This window comes from Grus americana, chromosome 6 (genome assembly GCF_028858705.1).
Source record: "Grus americana isolate bGruAme1 chromosome 6, bGruAme1.mat, whole genome shotgun sequence".
Taxonomy (NCBI): domain Eukaryota; kingdom Metazoa; phylum Chordata; class Aves; order Gruiformes; family Gruidae; genus Grus; species Grus americana.
Window position 1 is genome coordinate 18,139,408 of NC_072857.1, and position 15,996 is coordinate 18,155,403.

A 15,996-nucleotide genomic window follows, 5' to 3' on the forward strand; every position below is an offset into this window, starting at 1 on the left:
GCGCGCCCCACCGCTCCTGCCCCCCAGGACGCATGTGTGGCCGGTTCCTCCCCGCTGCGGGGCGGGTTGCGCATGCGCGGGGCGCCAGCGGCCGCCGGTCCCCGTCAGGCGGTGCCGCCCGCCCGGGCCGGTGCAGTGCCTGCCGCCCCTCCCCGCCGGCGGTGACAGCGGTCCCTCCTTCCCGTAGCCATGGCGAGCGGCCGGGCCGAGGAGGCAGCGGCGGCGGCAGCCGAGGAGGAAGAGGAGGAGGCGGCAGCGGCGGCGGCGGCGCGGTTGGCGGCGGCGCTGCGGCAGCGGCTGCGGGGCTGGGAGGCGGCGCTGGCGGCGGCGCAGCGGCTGTTGGTGTGGGAGAGGCCGTTGCACAGCCTGGTTACCGCCGCCGCGCTCGGCGGGGCCCTCTGGTGAGCTGGGGCGGGGGTAGGCCGCGGGGGGCCGGGCTGGCAGCGGGGCCTTCCCCGCCGGGGCCGGGCGGGCGGCTCTGTCAGCAACCGGGCGGCCGTCGGGGTGCTGCTCGTCGAGCCCCTGGCGGTGGCAGCGGCGTTGTGGCCGCTTGCGGGCCTTCGGGGTAGATGGCGATGCCCTCGGGTGCCTACGGTCTGTATTTCTGTAGCGAAGCTGATGGCAGCTGCACCCGGTAACGCCGCGGGATGTGCTTAGCCAGGAGTAACCGTGCTATTTTCCTCCGACAAGCATAAACAGGCCCCTCCCTGAGGGGAGAGAGTGCCAAGAGCTCGGGCAGGATTTGCCCCGCGATAATAAAACGCAGCTGAGCCCAGCTAGAGGCTCGCCCGGGCACGTTTCTGGTTAATTTTTGCAGCCGAGCTTTATCGGTTCGCTTCACCCCTTAATCGCGGTCAGTAAGCCCTGTGGCCTCCTGCAGTGGCAGGCTGCCGGGCGGCATTTTATTTAAGCCCTTCTACTCATTAATATTTTTTATGGAGGGTGCTGATTTTTCATGCGACGGCCGAGGACACTCGGTTTGGGCATGAGCATATTCCCCCTGCCTTCCCTTCTTCTCTGCCTCTCGGGCAGGGTGGCAGCACAAGGAGCTCGGAGTGTGAGTGGCAGAGCCCAGCTGTGGATGGGAATGAAAAACATCCTGTTTGTTTGTATAAACAGTGAGTCAGTTTTACTGGCAAAAAAGCCACTCTCAGCCAGCGGCTTTCCCAGCAGAAAAGCGCAAAACTGGCCAGGGAAAGAGTTAAATGTTGGTTGTAGATGAAATAGGAAGGAACAGACTCTGAAGTCAGGGAAGGGGAAAGTATGTGACTTAACAGCCTTTGAAGTCACTGTGAAGAGGCCGCTTACGTTCTGCTCCTTCAGTTATCAGAGGTTTACGTGGTAACCGGATACATAAATGGTTTTGGACTCCTCTACCAGCTGGAAAGGTCTGAAAGCAGAGCTTTGAAGTTAGTGGGAGGGGGAGAGGCATGCCGTGAGATGTCAGGCGTGGTAGACAACGATGGCTAAGGGACTGTGCGTAAAAAGGTCGAGAAGTACAAAGAGTGCCCAGAATGTGGGACAGGAGAGAGATTAAAATATGGAGGGGGAGGAATTATTTACGGTCCCATGGAGGATTCAGCCAGCATCCTTCAATTGCAATCCATAAATGAGGCAGAATAGGAAGAAATTCTTCCAGAGCTGACATGTTAAGCTACAGAATTGTTGTCCCATGAGAAGGGATAAAAATGTTGTTTAGGTCATTATAGGTCCTGTAAGCCCATGGAGAGTGTGCGATTTTCACTCTGTGCTGCCCAGTGAGGCAGATCTCAGTTCCAAGTCCTCTACCTCTGACTGTGGCTTGATGGGTAGCACAGCCCTTCCCTGTGCTGCATGGCAGGATGCTCTCTGACTCCAATCGTTGTCTGGTGCATTTGTGATTAGTTATTGGCAAATACTTGCTGAAGAGAAGCAAGGTAAAATTGTGAAGCGGCTCTTCCGTTCTAGAGAGGAGCGTTCATTAAAGGAGTGAGGGTGAATGCATTTCCCTGGCATTTGTTTCTGGAGTGACTTAAAAACAGCTCCTCTGAGCTGGAGAGAAGTGCTGGTGCTCTTGCTTGGAGGAAAGGAGAAATGCAGACAGCCACTGCTGGCGCAAGCACCACCCTGGGACCTTTGCTGTTGAATCCATATGGAGTGGGGAGATAAACTCTTTGACGGTGGGATTGCATGACTGTTTGAGAGTAGTATTGTGTGAGCTGGCAGTTGGCTCAAGCCAACGTGTTGATGAGGGACATGAAAGGTTTTACAATAGAGTCAAATGAGCAACTAAACCATTTAAGTGCTAGGCTCTGGTGAAATGGGGAGAGGTCTGTGATAAAAGAACGAGCATCTAGAAGCAGGTGCGGGGTGTGCTTTGGTGCTCCCTGCGGGTAATGCTGGACCTTGTGATGACAAATAGGATGTAAGTTTTAAGCAAACAAGCTGATTTGCAACCAGTCTTCTGCTACAGCAGTCTGTATTTACATTATTTAGAGCCTCCATCTTGAGGATTCGGAGGGACTTGTACTCGTACAAGGGAGCATTAGCCTTGTTTTACAACCGAAGGAGGAGCTCAGGAGCAGGGGAGGAGAGCACTGGGAGATGGCAGGTAGTTAGCTGTCTGGTGGTGGGCAAAGGCACCATTTGAGAAGGTTGCTGTGGTGGATGTCTGCAGAGTACAGTGCTTGCTGCAGTGGCCAGTAGCGGTCGGATGTTTCTGTTCTGCCATACACTGAGCCATATCTGTTTGCTCATCAAGAGCAGTAACTTGCTGCCATTTTCCTGCCTAACAATTTCTCGTTTGATTTCTAGGTTGTTTTCCTCCACCTCCCTGAGACCCCTCTTTCTCCTCAGCATGTCCCTTCTTGGCATCCTCTTGCTGGAGAGGTGGAAGCCCAGGTTCCTGTTTGATTTCTCAGGTATGTGATGAGTAGCACTGTAGCTAGTGACACAGTTCTAGTGTTACCAGCTGTTGGGCTATGGCCACAGCCGGTCCTTTCCTGGCTTTCTCATAGGTCCTGTAAGCCCTGTTCCTACTGTAACTGCAGGCTTTGGTACTGGTGCTGCCTCTTGCCTATTTGTGTCAGAGTATTAGGATGTATCCTAATACTCTGGGCATAGGAAGAATTGCTCCTAGTGCTGGGAACTTCTGGGAGTAGCTCATTTTGAGAGTGACTAAGGGAGCCCAGCTAGCTTGTCAGGGAAGCTGATGACAGGGATGATGATGCATTGTTTCTGCTGTGTGCTTTCTCTCCTGCAAATGTTGTGGTGAAAAGATCATTCCAGGTCTGAGCATATATGACCAGCTGAGCTGGGGGAAGGAAAGGGGGGGTGGGGACGACGGTTTGAAGTGTATTGGTGTGGTGGGTTGACCCTGGCTGGACACCAGGTGCCCACTAAAGCTGCTCTATCACTCCCCTCCTCAGCTGGACAGGGGAGAGAAAATATAAGGAAAGGCTTGTGGGTCGAGATAAGGACAGGGAGAGATCGCTCACCAATTACTGTCATGGGCAAAACAGACTCCACTTGGGGAAATTAGTTTATTACCTATCAAATCAGAGTAGCATAATGAGAAATAAACCCAAATCTTAAAACACCTTCCCCCCACCTCTCCCTTCTTCCCAGGCTTAATTTTACTCACACTTTACTAACCTTCCCCCCCAAGTGACGCAGGGGGACAGGGAGTGGCGGTTGCAGTCAGTTCATCACACATTGTCTCTGCCACTCCTTCCTCACCAGAGGTAGGATTCCTCACACTCTTCCTCTGCTCCAGCATGGGTCCCTTCCACAGGGTGCAGTCCTTCAGGAACAGGCTGCTGCAGTGTGGGTCCCCCACAGGGTCACAAGTCCTGCCAGCAAACCTGTTCCAGTGTGGGCTCCTCTCTCCATGGATCCTGCCAGAACCCTGCTCCAGCGTGGGCTTCAAACGGGGTCACAGCCTCCTTTGGGCATCCACCTGCTCTGGCATGGGGTCCTCCACGGGCTGCAGGTGGATATCTGCTCCACCATCATCCTCCATGGGCTGCAGGGGGACAGCCTGCCTCACCATGGTCTTCTCCATGGGCTGCAGGGGAATCTCTGCTCCAGTGCCTGGAGCACCTCCTCCCCTCCTCCTTCACTGGCCTTGGTTCTTCTTCACATCTTCTCACTCCTCTCTCTGGCTGCAGTTGCTCTTGGTGTTTTTCTTCCTTCTTAAATACATTATCCCAGAGGCACTACCACCATTGCTGATTGGCTCAGCCTTGGCCAGTGGCAGGTCCATCTTCAAGCCGGCTGGCATTGGCTCTGTCGAATATAGGGGAAGCTTCTAGCAGCTTTTCACAAAAGCCACCTCTGTAGCCCCCCACTACCAAAACCTTGCCACGCAAATGCAATACAATTGGTTTTAGTTAAGTGCAGCGTGGGCTTACGCCCTGAAAGAAGTAGAGCAGATGAGAGCCACTTCTTGCGGCCGGTAGCAGAGGTCTGAGAGCAGGAATGGTTAGTCTATTGTACCTGTACTGAACAGCATCTGGTCTCCATCTAATTGGTGAGTCTGGTCACTTGGCTTATCTTTCCCACTTATTGAAGGGTCTTTGCCAACATTAGACACAAAAGCAACAAGAGAAATAGCCTCATAACGATGATAGGTGTAGGTTGTCTGCTTTGAGTGCCTCCTTCATTGGAGTTTATTAACTGGCTGGACCCAGACCTGCCTACTGCGTCAACTGCTGCTGTTCAAAGGCAGCTCGGGGCCCTCCATCCCTGCCCCCCTACGCTAGGGAGGGTTGCTGAATGAAAGCCCCTCTATATGTGTGTTTCTAAGGTGCCCTTTATTTGACCTAAAAGGGTACTGACTTAAAGGGTGCTTTCACAGAAGTCCTGATAAGATTAGATACATTTCAGCTATAGTCTTGAAGCTGTTTGCTTTGTGTGGTTCAGGTAACTAGGCAGCCAAACCAGATTGGCCAATTTAATTTCCTGCTTAGTTGCATTGTTTTTTTAAGGGAATAGTTTAAAGCCAACCCAAAACATCTAACTTGAAACACGTCCAGAAATGCAAAAGCCTGGTGTCCAATACAGAATGGTGTCATTGACGCAGGTGGGAGTAGAGTTGCTCCAGCAAGTACCAGGCCTGTAAAAGTTCTGTTATCACAGAAGAAATAGGAAATCCAAACTGAAATCAATTTATATGATGCAGAACAGTGATGAATAAAAAAAAAACCAAACCCAACACACCAGGGGTTAGGCTAATCCTGTGTTATCAGCTCTGCAAGAAGTCAGCGTACATCGTACTGAGCCACTCCTTGGTGGTGTTCTTCCCTGTATTTCACTCCTTGCTGCTTTTCTGCTGCTGACAGCAAAGAACAGGGACACCTTTCTGATGTGCCTGCTTAGGTCACAGCCCGGATTTCGACATGGTCCACTGGACCATGTTTCCTCAGCCTCTGCAAGGAAAGAGCGGTCTTCTGTGTTCCCGAGAGGCCTCCTGTTGAATTGGCATTGCTGAATACTTAGGCATTCTTGTGTGGCTCTCGCTTCCCACTGAAGCAGAGCTGCAGCTTTGTGGCTTTTTGTTGTGGTTTAACTCCAGCCAGCAGCTGAGCACCACACAGCCACTCGCTCACCACCCCCAGTGGGATGGGGGAGACAATCAGAAGAGTAAAAGTGAGAAAACTGGTGGGTTGAGATAAAGACAGTTTAATAGGTAAAGCAAAAGCCGCGCACACAAGCAAAGCAAGACAAGGAATTCATTCACCACTTCCCATGGGCAGGCGGGTGTTCAGCCATCTCCAGGAAAGCAGGGCTCCATCATGCTAACGGTTACTTGGGAAGACAGATGCCATCACTCTGAACGTCCCCTTCTTCCTTCTTTTTCCCCCAGCTTTATACGCTTGGCGTGACGTCATACGGTATGGGATATCCCTTTGGTCAGTTGGGGTCAGCTGTCCCAGCTGTGTCCCCTCCCAACTTCTTGTGTACCCCCAGTCTACTCGCTGGCGGGGTGGGGTGAGGAGCAGAAAAGGCCTTGGCTCTGTGTAAGCATTGCTCAACAATAACTAAAACATCTCTGTATTATCAACACTGTTTTCAGCACAAATCCAAAACACAGCCCCATACTAGCTACTATAAAGAAAATTAACTCTATCCCAGCCAAAACCAGCACACCTTCCTCCTCAGTGCTTTCGGTAAGCCTTTCCTGGAGATTTTGGAAGTAGGTCAGTACCACACCTTCAGGAGTCGGCACGTATATGCACAAACCTCAGCTTGTGGCAGTTCTGTATGTCTCATGTGACTGTTTATAACATCACTTCTGAAGGAATGCTAAAACCTCAGCATGTAGTTTGCAGTTACTCATGCAGTGTGATCAGGGACGCGCTAACAGCAGCGAGATGCACAACCTTTTTAGGTCTGTCAGAAGGGACTGCGTATTTTCAGCTCCCACACAGGGCATTTTCTCCGTATGTAACCACCTCTACATGGGGTTCCACTTAAATATTTGCTTAGGGACTTAGGAAAGACCTCCACTTTCTCCTGAAATGGGTATCAAGTAGGGACATTTTCTGTACCATCGTTTGGCAGCTGTGTTTTGGTCAGTATAGGAGAGTGTGGCGCGGAAGAGCTTTAGCAAAGCCTGCATTGCAGTTGAATGCTGGTACTCCTTAAAAAGGGCCCCTGCTTTCTAGCTAAAGTTTACACACAGATGAAGAATGCCTCGTGGGGAAGCGTTGAAAACCTGTAAGAGCCAAGGAATCCATCAGCAATAATTAGTCACTACCAACATGTAACCTAAACTCTTGCGCATCTGACTGATCTCCCAGAAGAGTCTGGTGTATGTCAAGTGGTTTGTATTAATCCACAATCCAGTGTGAAATGCCGACAGCAAGATTTCAGCCAGTTATTGATGATCTGCGGCTAGCTGTGAGTGTCCTGTTTGCTGGCTTAGTTTTACCAATGTAGACGGTATTGTAGCACAGGGTGGAGTTAAGCCATACCTAAGTGAATGTGTCCTGTCAGAAATGCTCTAGATTTGTTGTGGTTGGGCTGTTCTTCCAACTGGTGTAAGACTCCAGGGCTTTGGGACGGACAGCAGGCAGACTACTACAGGAAGCAAGATACTGTTGATTTTAAAGACAGCTTGTGTTTTGCCAGATAGTTGAAATCACGTGAACACTCTGCAGCCTGCTGAAATGTTCTGCAGCTCCCCAAAGTATCTCTGAAACCTTCAGAAGCAACTGAGAATTGTTTCGCTCCCTCTGCTGGCATATTTTGGATGGCTTGGATTACTGCAGCCAGTCGGAGAGGAGTGGGGTTCCTGCGCCATCCCGCTCACTGTGTTGCTGGCAGAGTACAGCGAGCATCCCAGCACCTCTTTTGGTAACTGGTACAGCCAGTATAGCCAGCCATCACAGACAGGCCAGTGCCAAATATAATTTATTTGGTGATTTAGTGCAGGTAATAGATGAGGCTTTGAGATATAGCTGGATTTCTGCATGCCGCGATTAAGCAGCTTTAGATTCCTGAGCGCAATAACAAAATACAGCAATGGCGGTTACGCGAGAGAAACAACCACCCCGTGGGGGTGGGGCTGCATCCATAACATTCACTTTGCACCCTGAGCTCCCTTCGTGAGCCATGCTTGCCAGCTGCCCCAGCCACTGTGCCGAACAGCCGTGGGGCAGAGGAGCGGATGGGCAGCCCCAGTCTGAGAGCAGTTGACTCCTCTTGTCAGGCCCGATTACTGGAAATCTGGGTCACGCTCTCAAAGAATCGCCTCCTCCCCTGGGCGGATGGCCTCCCGCTCCACTGCACTGTGAGCCGGCTGGTGCAGTGCCTGCAGCTGTAGGAGGAGTCTGACATACTTGGCCCAACGTCCTGTGTCTTGGGAGAACAGTGGCAAGGCTGCTACAAGCAGTTGCTGTCTTCTGCGGCTTGAACCGGAGTCTGAAGTCTCACTGGGTGTTGTCAGTGACGGGTGTTCACCTCTTTTGTGCATTTCCCTGGGGCAGTCGTTGCCGCTTTTGAGCTTTGCATCTGGCTGAAGACTCCAGGGAGGATTCAAACCCCTTTTTTGCTCATGTTACATTTTTAAGCTGGTTTCCAACAAGTAGCCTGGACTTTAAATGTAAACTCCCTACCTTTATTTTAGTCCTGTTTACATGGTGATGTGCAGTGTAGAGGACAGGGATTTTTTAGAACCTCTTGGACAGCCTGAACCAAGTTTGCTGTTGGCCAGACAGCGTCAAAGATGTACCTGTCCCTACCAGCTTTAGGACATTAGGCGGAGGAGTAGAGGAGGGTAGACCTGAAGGGGCCTTTACAGCATGATCAGGGCATGTTAAAGACAGGAGATTTATAAAGACTATGTTGCCGAAAGAGCTTTGGCTGAGCCCTGTACATCCCCACATACTAGTCAGCTAGCCAGGACACCCAAATCCGTGGGTGGCCAGGCTCATGAGTTCCAGTTGTCATAGAAATATTTGGGGTTTTTTTCCCTTTATGTATCTAAAGGCAGAGCATAATCATATGTAACCTCTGCCATTGAAACACTGCTCCTCCCTTCAGTACTGCATGTAGTAAGTCCCTGTTTGATCATCGCTGGATAGGGTGCAGAGTGGAATGGGAGAAGCTTTCCCTTGCTTGTATCCAGACTACCAGACCGTAGGAGTGTAGTTATATCTGCGCCTGGCACAAAGGGCTGTCAAGGGACATAAAAGAGCCCTAAAATTAGATAATTATATGCAAGATTGCTATTTGTTATTTAATTCCGTGGGAAGGCATAGAGACAGCAGGGAGATCTCTGGCATTTGTACACAGCATCCTGCCAGGGACTGTGGTCTGGGCTGGTCAGTGGGAAATGTGGCTCAGACCTGCTAGTGCCATGTTGAGCTCCGAGGTGGGAACTGAAGCTTTGCCCAGCTCGGGGACCCTGTGGCAGCCCTCTGTGAACAACAAGGGCTAGGCAACTGCCCTGGGGATGGCACTACCTAGACACCTGGGACGCCGGGGCAAGCTGTACAATCCCTGCAGCGGAGAGCCCATGTGCTAGCGGCAGGATGCACCTTGGATACAGTGTCATGCCACGCAACACAGGTTGCAAGGTGTGCTGGGACACCCTGAGACCAGTGCTCTGGCTGCTCTGAGTCTCCAGGCATGCTTCACTGAAGGCTGCACAGCTCAGACTCCAAGCCAGTGATTCCTGCTTGCATGAAAGCATGAAGAAAGTCCCCAGGGTGCATCCCTAGCTAAGGAGGATACATCTCCAGCTCTGCTCTGTTCAAGTGGTAAAAACGTTGGGTTGTATTTTTCACTTGGCTGACTAATCTGCTGTCTTCTCTCTACAGCACAGCCATCAGAGGAGCCAGGAGGGGAGAGGTAAGCTCACTGGTGTTTTCCTTGGTCAGAGGGGAGAGTGGGCAAGCCTTACTTTAGTGTGGTGATCTCACCTGCCCTTTTTGCTGTTGTCGATAGACTGCATGGCTCCTGCTGTGAAATGTTGGTAGCGGTTTCTCCTGCACTGGGAGCTGCTTATCAGCTCAGGAGCCACAGTTTCAGGCTCTGGGGAAAGCTAATGTTCTTTCGGCAGCAATAAAGCTCAAGTGCTTCTGGTGTTAGGAACTCTCAAGTTTCTTCTCTGGATCTATCTTGGACTATTTTAAGAATCCTCCAGAGAGAAGGAAGTCCCCAAGACTGACTTTTGCAGGCCATATATGCTGTCTGTGGTGGCGTAGCTTGCGTCCTGTGCTTGGCCGTGGTTATAGGTCTGAGCACCACGGACTCGGTGCCAGAGGAGGCCGCGGGACTAGTTGCACCTCCAGCGCTTCTGTCTGCGTGGCTTTGAGTAAACCGCTTTGCATCTTGGGCCTGTGGCATGGGGATGCCGTGGCATGGTGTCTGCTGCTGCTTGGCTCGGGTGTCTCTTGGCTCTCTTCCTGATTAAAGGAAAAAAGTATCTCCGAGTCAAGCATCTTCCATAGTTCAGTTGAAGATGCAGTCAGTATTATCCAGCTTTTGGTAGGGATCTCTGCTTCCCAGTGCAGCTGTTTCCCCACCCCCCCCAACAAAGCAGACCATGTTCAAAGATTGTCTTCTTGCTCTTGTCTGTCTCTAGTGAGGGGGTGACTTCAGGGGCACAACCTCACCTGCTCAGTGTCCCTGAGCTGTGCCACTGTCTGGCAGAGAGCTGGGTCACCTTCAGGCTGTACCTGCAGGAACTGCTACAGTACAAGAGGCAAAATCCTGCCAAGGTAAGCTGGAGATATCTGCTCTTCTGTGCAGGGGCTTTTCTTTCCATTACTAGTGGCCTAGGAGATGGAAGAATGTCAAATCAGTATCTTTACATTTGCTATCCCTGTTTAACATTTGCTGTTCATTCCTTTCAGACTTTGTGCCATAGGAAGCTTAAATAATGAGTAATTTGCTTCCAGTATTTGTAAACTGGAGCTGAACTTACCCCCTTCTGCGAATGGATAGTTATACTTAGTTTTATTTCTTAGTGTGCAAAGGAAGCTCTTAGATTGGGAGTGGGGAGAAAAAGGGGGAGCCTACAGTTTCTGCCCCTTTCACAGGCTCTGTTCAACCCTTTAAGCTGGTCCTACCTATTTTGCTAGCCAAGATTGTAACTAGCCAAGTCCAAATGCAGCGGTGTTTCTGAGTGCATGTAAACTTGTCGTAAACCACGTTCTGATGGCTGTGACGTGTTGTTTGGAAAGAGTTTGTAGACAGGAGTTGCCTCAGCATCACAAAAAGTAGGACAGACCAGCCAGTAGGATTGTATCAGACTTCCTGGGGTCCAGTGTGCCAAAAGGAGTGGGTTTCTGTTAGTGCTGATTACTCCTGTTAAAACACTGTCCCAATTACACGGAGTAGGAGACCAGGACCAAGATGCCCATAAAGCGTGAATTCATTGGGAGCAAAGTCCTTAGGGGGCCCTAGCTTTTGTAGACTCTTTCCATTACGAATGAAACTCTTCACTGCTGGATTTAGTCAATATCTGAACCCATGTCCTGGCTTGCAGAGTGTCTGTTCTCACTTCTCCCCCTCCCCAGGAGAATGCAGGAATCCTGCATTGTTACACTTCAATCGCAGCGGTGCAATCGCTGCACCATTATACTTCCACTTTTTCCAGAGGAGGAAGGTCCTGGTCTGGTGGGAGTGTGAGTTCTGCTAATGCTTCTGCCAGCTGGTTTATTGCGTAGCAGTGGCACAGCATCTGGTGACTCTGTAGCAGCTTCCTGTCTCTGTCAGGACAGTACAGTCTTCTCTTAAAGTGCTGAGCTCTGCAGGGGAGATGTACTCTAAAATGGCAATTTGCAATATCCCATCCTAGCCTCAGGGAACATCATTTACTTCATAAAGAACTGTCCAATAAAGTTTTGGTTCATTTTACTGGGGTCTTGGGTTACCTTGGTCTTCCTGCGCTTGAACCTCTAATGCTTACAGCTTAACCCAACCAAGCTGTCTGAGTTGTGATTGTCAGCATCTGAATGTACTCAGTGCAAAGCTGGTGTACTGACTTTGTTAGGGGCATCCCTCATTTTGCTCTAACTGGGTTTCCTGCACTGGTTGCGTAGATGTATCTCTGCCTCTTGTCACTTCTGTTTGTTCCTCTCTCTTCCTTCAGTTCTGCATGAGTGTCTGTTCAGGCTGCCTGATTCTGGCTGTAGTTGGACACTATGTTCCAGGCATAATGATCTCCTACATCATTTGTGAGTATAAGCAGCTCTCTTGTCTGACTTAAGCTGAAACATGACCTAACTGTGCTATTGATACGCTGGTAGAAGCATATTTGTGGTTTTCTTGAGGGGATCTGTGCTAGATTATTAATCGATGCAGGCAATGTGCTCCGGGAAGTCTCTTACTTTAAGTGTGTGTGTGCAGTACAACTGCAAAGTCAGAAGAGGGAGCCGTCCCTAAAGCACTGCTTTCCTCTTCTATCCATGGCTGGGGCTGTGCTGGTGGCGTCCCAGAGAAGCAGAAACCTGCAGTCTCTCCTAGAGTGGGTAAATCCATATCAAGAGAGTTGTTAAAGAAGCTGCATGTTTAGCAAATAAGTCCTTTTTCACTGCATCGTGAGTCCCTGTTAACTCTGAAGACTGTTCAGGTGGTCTGCTGCTAGTGCATCTACATATGAGCTCTATCCTGCTACCTTTATAAAAGTGTTGATGATTTTTACTTTTAATAAACTCATTTGAGGGCCTCTATTGCATGTTGGGGCTGGGATGCAGTGGCTGAAGAGGAGGGCTTATGCTTGATCTTAACATAATCTGTATCCTAACAGAGATCTGTTAGGAAACCCTGGTTAACCAAGCAGCTTTGAAATGAGTGAGAATAGCCATGGCTGAGGATTTTAGGCAGTCAGATGGGAAAGCAAATGCCATTCAACTGCGCTTCCCTTGATGCAGAGTTTCTTGCTGGCACCCCGTAAAGGGCAAGGTTGTGCTTGGTCTGTTTCTCATGCTCCCCACATCCTGTGTTCGCAGTGCTCAGCATTCTGCTCTGGCCTCTGGTGGTCTACCATGAGCTGATCCAGAGGATGTACACGCGTTTGGAGCCTGTCCTGATGAAACTGGACTACAGTATGAAGGCGGAGACACTGCACCACAAGCATGAGAAGAAGAGTAAGGACCTGACTTCACTCTGACTTTTTCTGGTGCTGTACTGCCAGGCTGGAGCCCTAGCAAAGAGACAGTGAGGGAGGGCAGGTTTGCCAACATGGTGTGGTGAAAGGCTGCAGCAGAGCAGGGGAAAGCAGACTGAAACTTGAGGGTTACAGGGAGAGCAGCTGGGCAGATGGTCCTGCAAATGAGAGCAACAGTTGTCTCTGGGAAACTTGGGCATCTGGGAAACCTGTGCAGTTTCACAGGGGAGTAGAAGTAGTGGGAAAGCAATGTATAAAAGCATAAAATTCCTTCGGTCTCATGTAAAGCCTTTCTTTTCTTATAGAGCGACAAGGGAAGAGTGAGCCTGCAGCAGGTGATGAGCCAACAGCAGAGACAGAGAGTGAGAGTGAGGCAGAGCTGTCGGGCTTCTCCCCAGTGGTAAGAGCACAAAGAGCTGTGCAGGAACCAGTCCCTCTTCTCTGGTCTGTAGCAGCTTGAGAGCCAAGGGATGGTCTGAGTACAGCTGCATTGGTAATGAACAGCAGAGCAACAAGTCACTTTACGGAACCCCAAGGGGAGGAGAGTATTAGTTTGAAGGCCATTGTCTGCAGTCTGGGTATTGAGAATTCAACGCCACAGGGCTGCTGATGTAGTAGCAGGACAGGGGGAGCCATGCTCCAGCCTCCTGCTCATATGTTGAATCGCTTTGATGCTTACGCTTCATGCTCAGAGAATGTGAGTGTCTCCTAAAGAAATTAACTCTCATGGTGTAATGTGCAGAGGCTCCTCACCACTGGAAAAGGGAGAGGAGCAGCACTGGTGTCTTACACAGTTCCCTGCTCTCAGTCAGACTGGGTGGGACCTTTCTATATGTGCACCACAGAAACGGACCAAGTGTCTTCCTTTACAGGAGTTCTGGGCACGTAGCTGGGCTGTGAGGTGGGAAGCTTCAGCTTCCAAAGGAGTGCAGATGCTTGAACTGCTTGTAGAAGGTTTCACTGGGCCCAGCGTGAATGCAGAAGGGAAGGGGTGTTTTGCTCCTTAGTGATCCCAGGAGAGGAAGAAGGATCAAAGCCTTCTGAGACTCCTACAGGCTGAACCCATCTTGTGCTGGTTCCTTCAGGTTCTTCGCTGAGGGCAGGCAAAGCTTCAGGCAGTGAATTATTGCAGGAAAGCCAGTGAGCTGAGACTGTCCTTTCTGGCAGTGCAGGGAGCGCTTTGCCCAGTCCCCTCCTGCTTTCATACATCCCTGTGCAGAGTCTCTCCAGCACAGGACTTCTGCCTGGAAGCTCTGGTTTGTACAGAGGTGCCCGTAGGCAGCACTGGTAGTCAGACGCCCAGGAATTTATCCCTCTGCCTTCATCCCGTGCAGGTGGATGTGAAAAAGACTGCTCTGGCGCTGTCAATCACAGATTCTGAGCTCTCTGATGAGGAGGCTTCCATCCTGGAGAGCGGGGGCTTTTCTGTCTCAAGGGCTACCACCCCACAGCTGACGGACGTTTCTGAAGGTACGTGATGGGACATTTCACTGCCTTCCTGACCCTGAGTGTTTTGTCTGAGAACAACTGTCCCTCCAAATGCAGGGAGAGAATCCAGCTATTTGCGAGGGGAAGAGCATTAAAAGGAGGAAGCAGCGATAGCAGCACAGCATGCCCTGACTTCATGGCTGATCATGAGCTGGTCCTCAGTGGACACCTGCCTCTGATTACTGCCCCACAAGACAATGTTCTCCTGTCACTCCAGCAAGGGAGCAAGGCCACCCACAAAGTCCCACAGAAATAATTGCATGGTATAGTCACACACCCATAGATGATGCTGGGTGAAACAGGTCAGACACCCCACCCTGTCAGACTTAGAAGCTCAGAGACTGGTTAGTGGTGAGAAATGTGAAGGTAACCACTCAGATGTGGTCGCTTGAGTGTCTGGGGAGGAACAGGCAGGTGACGTGCTATACGCACAATTTCTGTGACCCTGTGGATTTTAATGGAGGGCTCTGGATGCAGAGAGGGTGAGCTGGAGAAGGAAGTCCGCTCTGAGCATGGAGAACATAGAACAGGATGAGAAAAGGGACGCTGCATGTGAGTTGTGACACTGGGAGAAGGGAATAACTGTAGACCTCTTCCTGCTGTGCTCCCAGAGCTGGGAGGATGCCCAAAAGTGAGCCCTGCTGTGTCAGCTGGGGGGAAGTGGGTGGGAGGTAGCAGCGCCCTGGGTCGACATGAGGGGACCTGTGCCTTAACGCTGATGCCTTTCAGACCTGGATCAGCAGAGCCTGCACAGTGAGCCAGAGGAGTCATTTTCCAAGGACCTGGCAGAGTTTCCCTCCGTGGAAGAATATCATTCCAGAGACCTGGGACCACAGAGCGATGAAGACGCGTTTGGTGTGCCTCTGGGTCCTGAGCTTGCCCACGCTGCCCGTGAGCTGGACTCAGCAGAGAAGGAGGCCGCGGACTCTGACCTCTCCATCCTTCGCCTCGCGTCTCCTCTCCATTTTGTAAATACACACTTCAATGGGAGTGGGCAAGCAGCAGGAGGCAACGCAGAGCCAAAGACTGTCCCTGCCCCGGGCCTGGGCATCTGCATTGACACGCTGAGCGAGGAGATCGTCACCACTGCCATTACCACGGCGGTGCAGAACACCCTCTCTGCCCTGCTGCGGTCCTCAGAGGCCAGCGAGGGGCCCTCCCTCTCCGAGTTCCTGCCCACCGAGCCCGAAGAGAAACTGAGCTTCCAAGCACAGCTGTCAGAGACCGAAGCGGTGGAGACAGAGACAGCAGCTTCACCAGAGGATGAGGAGGAAGCAGATGACTTTGAGCTACTGGATCAGGGGGAGCTGGAGCAAATGGATGTAGAGCTGGGGCTCAGGGAGGAGCAGGAGGCGCAAGAGTCTCCTGCCACTCCGGCTCCCCGCTCTCCCACACTTGCTGAGCTGCCAAAGCAAGGAGATGAGGAGGAGGCAGTGATGACAGCAGCATCTATGTCTTAGGTCTTCTTCACGCACCCCCTTTTCCTCCATCGTCACTGGAAAGAAGGAAGAACTCACATGGTGAACGTGCAGTGGGTTTTTAGATGTTTGTGTTGACTGGGATGGAAGTGCGTCAGTGTTAATGTGCTGTGTCTGGAATAACGAATCCTTTCCATCCTTCTAGAGCCTGGCCTTCGCTGGCTGAGCAGGAGACGCCCCTGCCCTGCGGCTGGGGAGGAGCCGGCTCCTAGAAGCCTTACGCCACAATCGAAACACCAACCCCAGCAAACGCTTCCTAGTAATGGTGCAGTATTTTGGTCTGTCTTCTGTTTGTCTTTCGTTTTGCACGCAGAGTACCAAGCTAGCTGTAGCTGCTGCTAATACCCACATCCCCAGTAGGACATACGCAATCTTATTTTATTGGGTTTTTAAATGGCTAAAAGTGTAAATAATTTTAACTTTCATTGG

General features: G+C 51.1%; 1 protein-coding gene across 2 annotated transcripts; it reads left to right on the forward strand.

Moving 5' to 3' along the window:
* The first annotated feature begins 39 nt into the window (after positions 1-39).
* On the forward strand, positions 40-15,986 carry RETREG2 (reticulophagy regulator family member 2). 2 transcript variants are annotated; one of them, XR_008577546.1, is made up of 10 exons: positions 40-401; positions 2,794-2,900; positions 9,306-9,336; positions 10,073-10,208; positions 11,585-11,669; positions 12,444-12,581; positions 12,907-13,001; positions 13,936-14,071; positions 14,819-15,609; positions 15,713-15,986. XR_008577546.1 is itself a non-coding variant. In XM_054829214.1 (9 exons), exons 1-9 carry the CDS (start codon positions 190-192, stop codon positions 15,547-15,549), a joined length of 1,671 nt encoding a protein of 556 aa, XP_054685189.1. In that variant the 5' UTR covers positions 40-189; the 3' UTR covers positions 15,550-15,986. The 2 variants fall into 2 exon arrangements, 1 of the variants encoding a protein (XP_054685189.1); XM_054829214.1 differs by having other exon boundaries at positions 14,819-15,986.
* Positions 15,987-15,996: the final 10 nt, after the last annotated feature.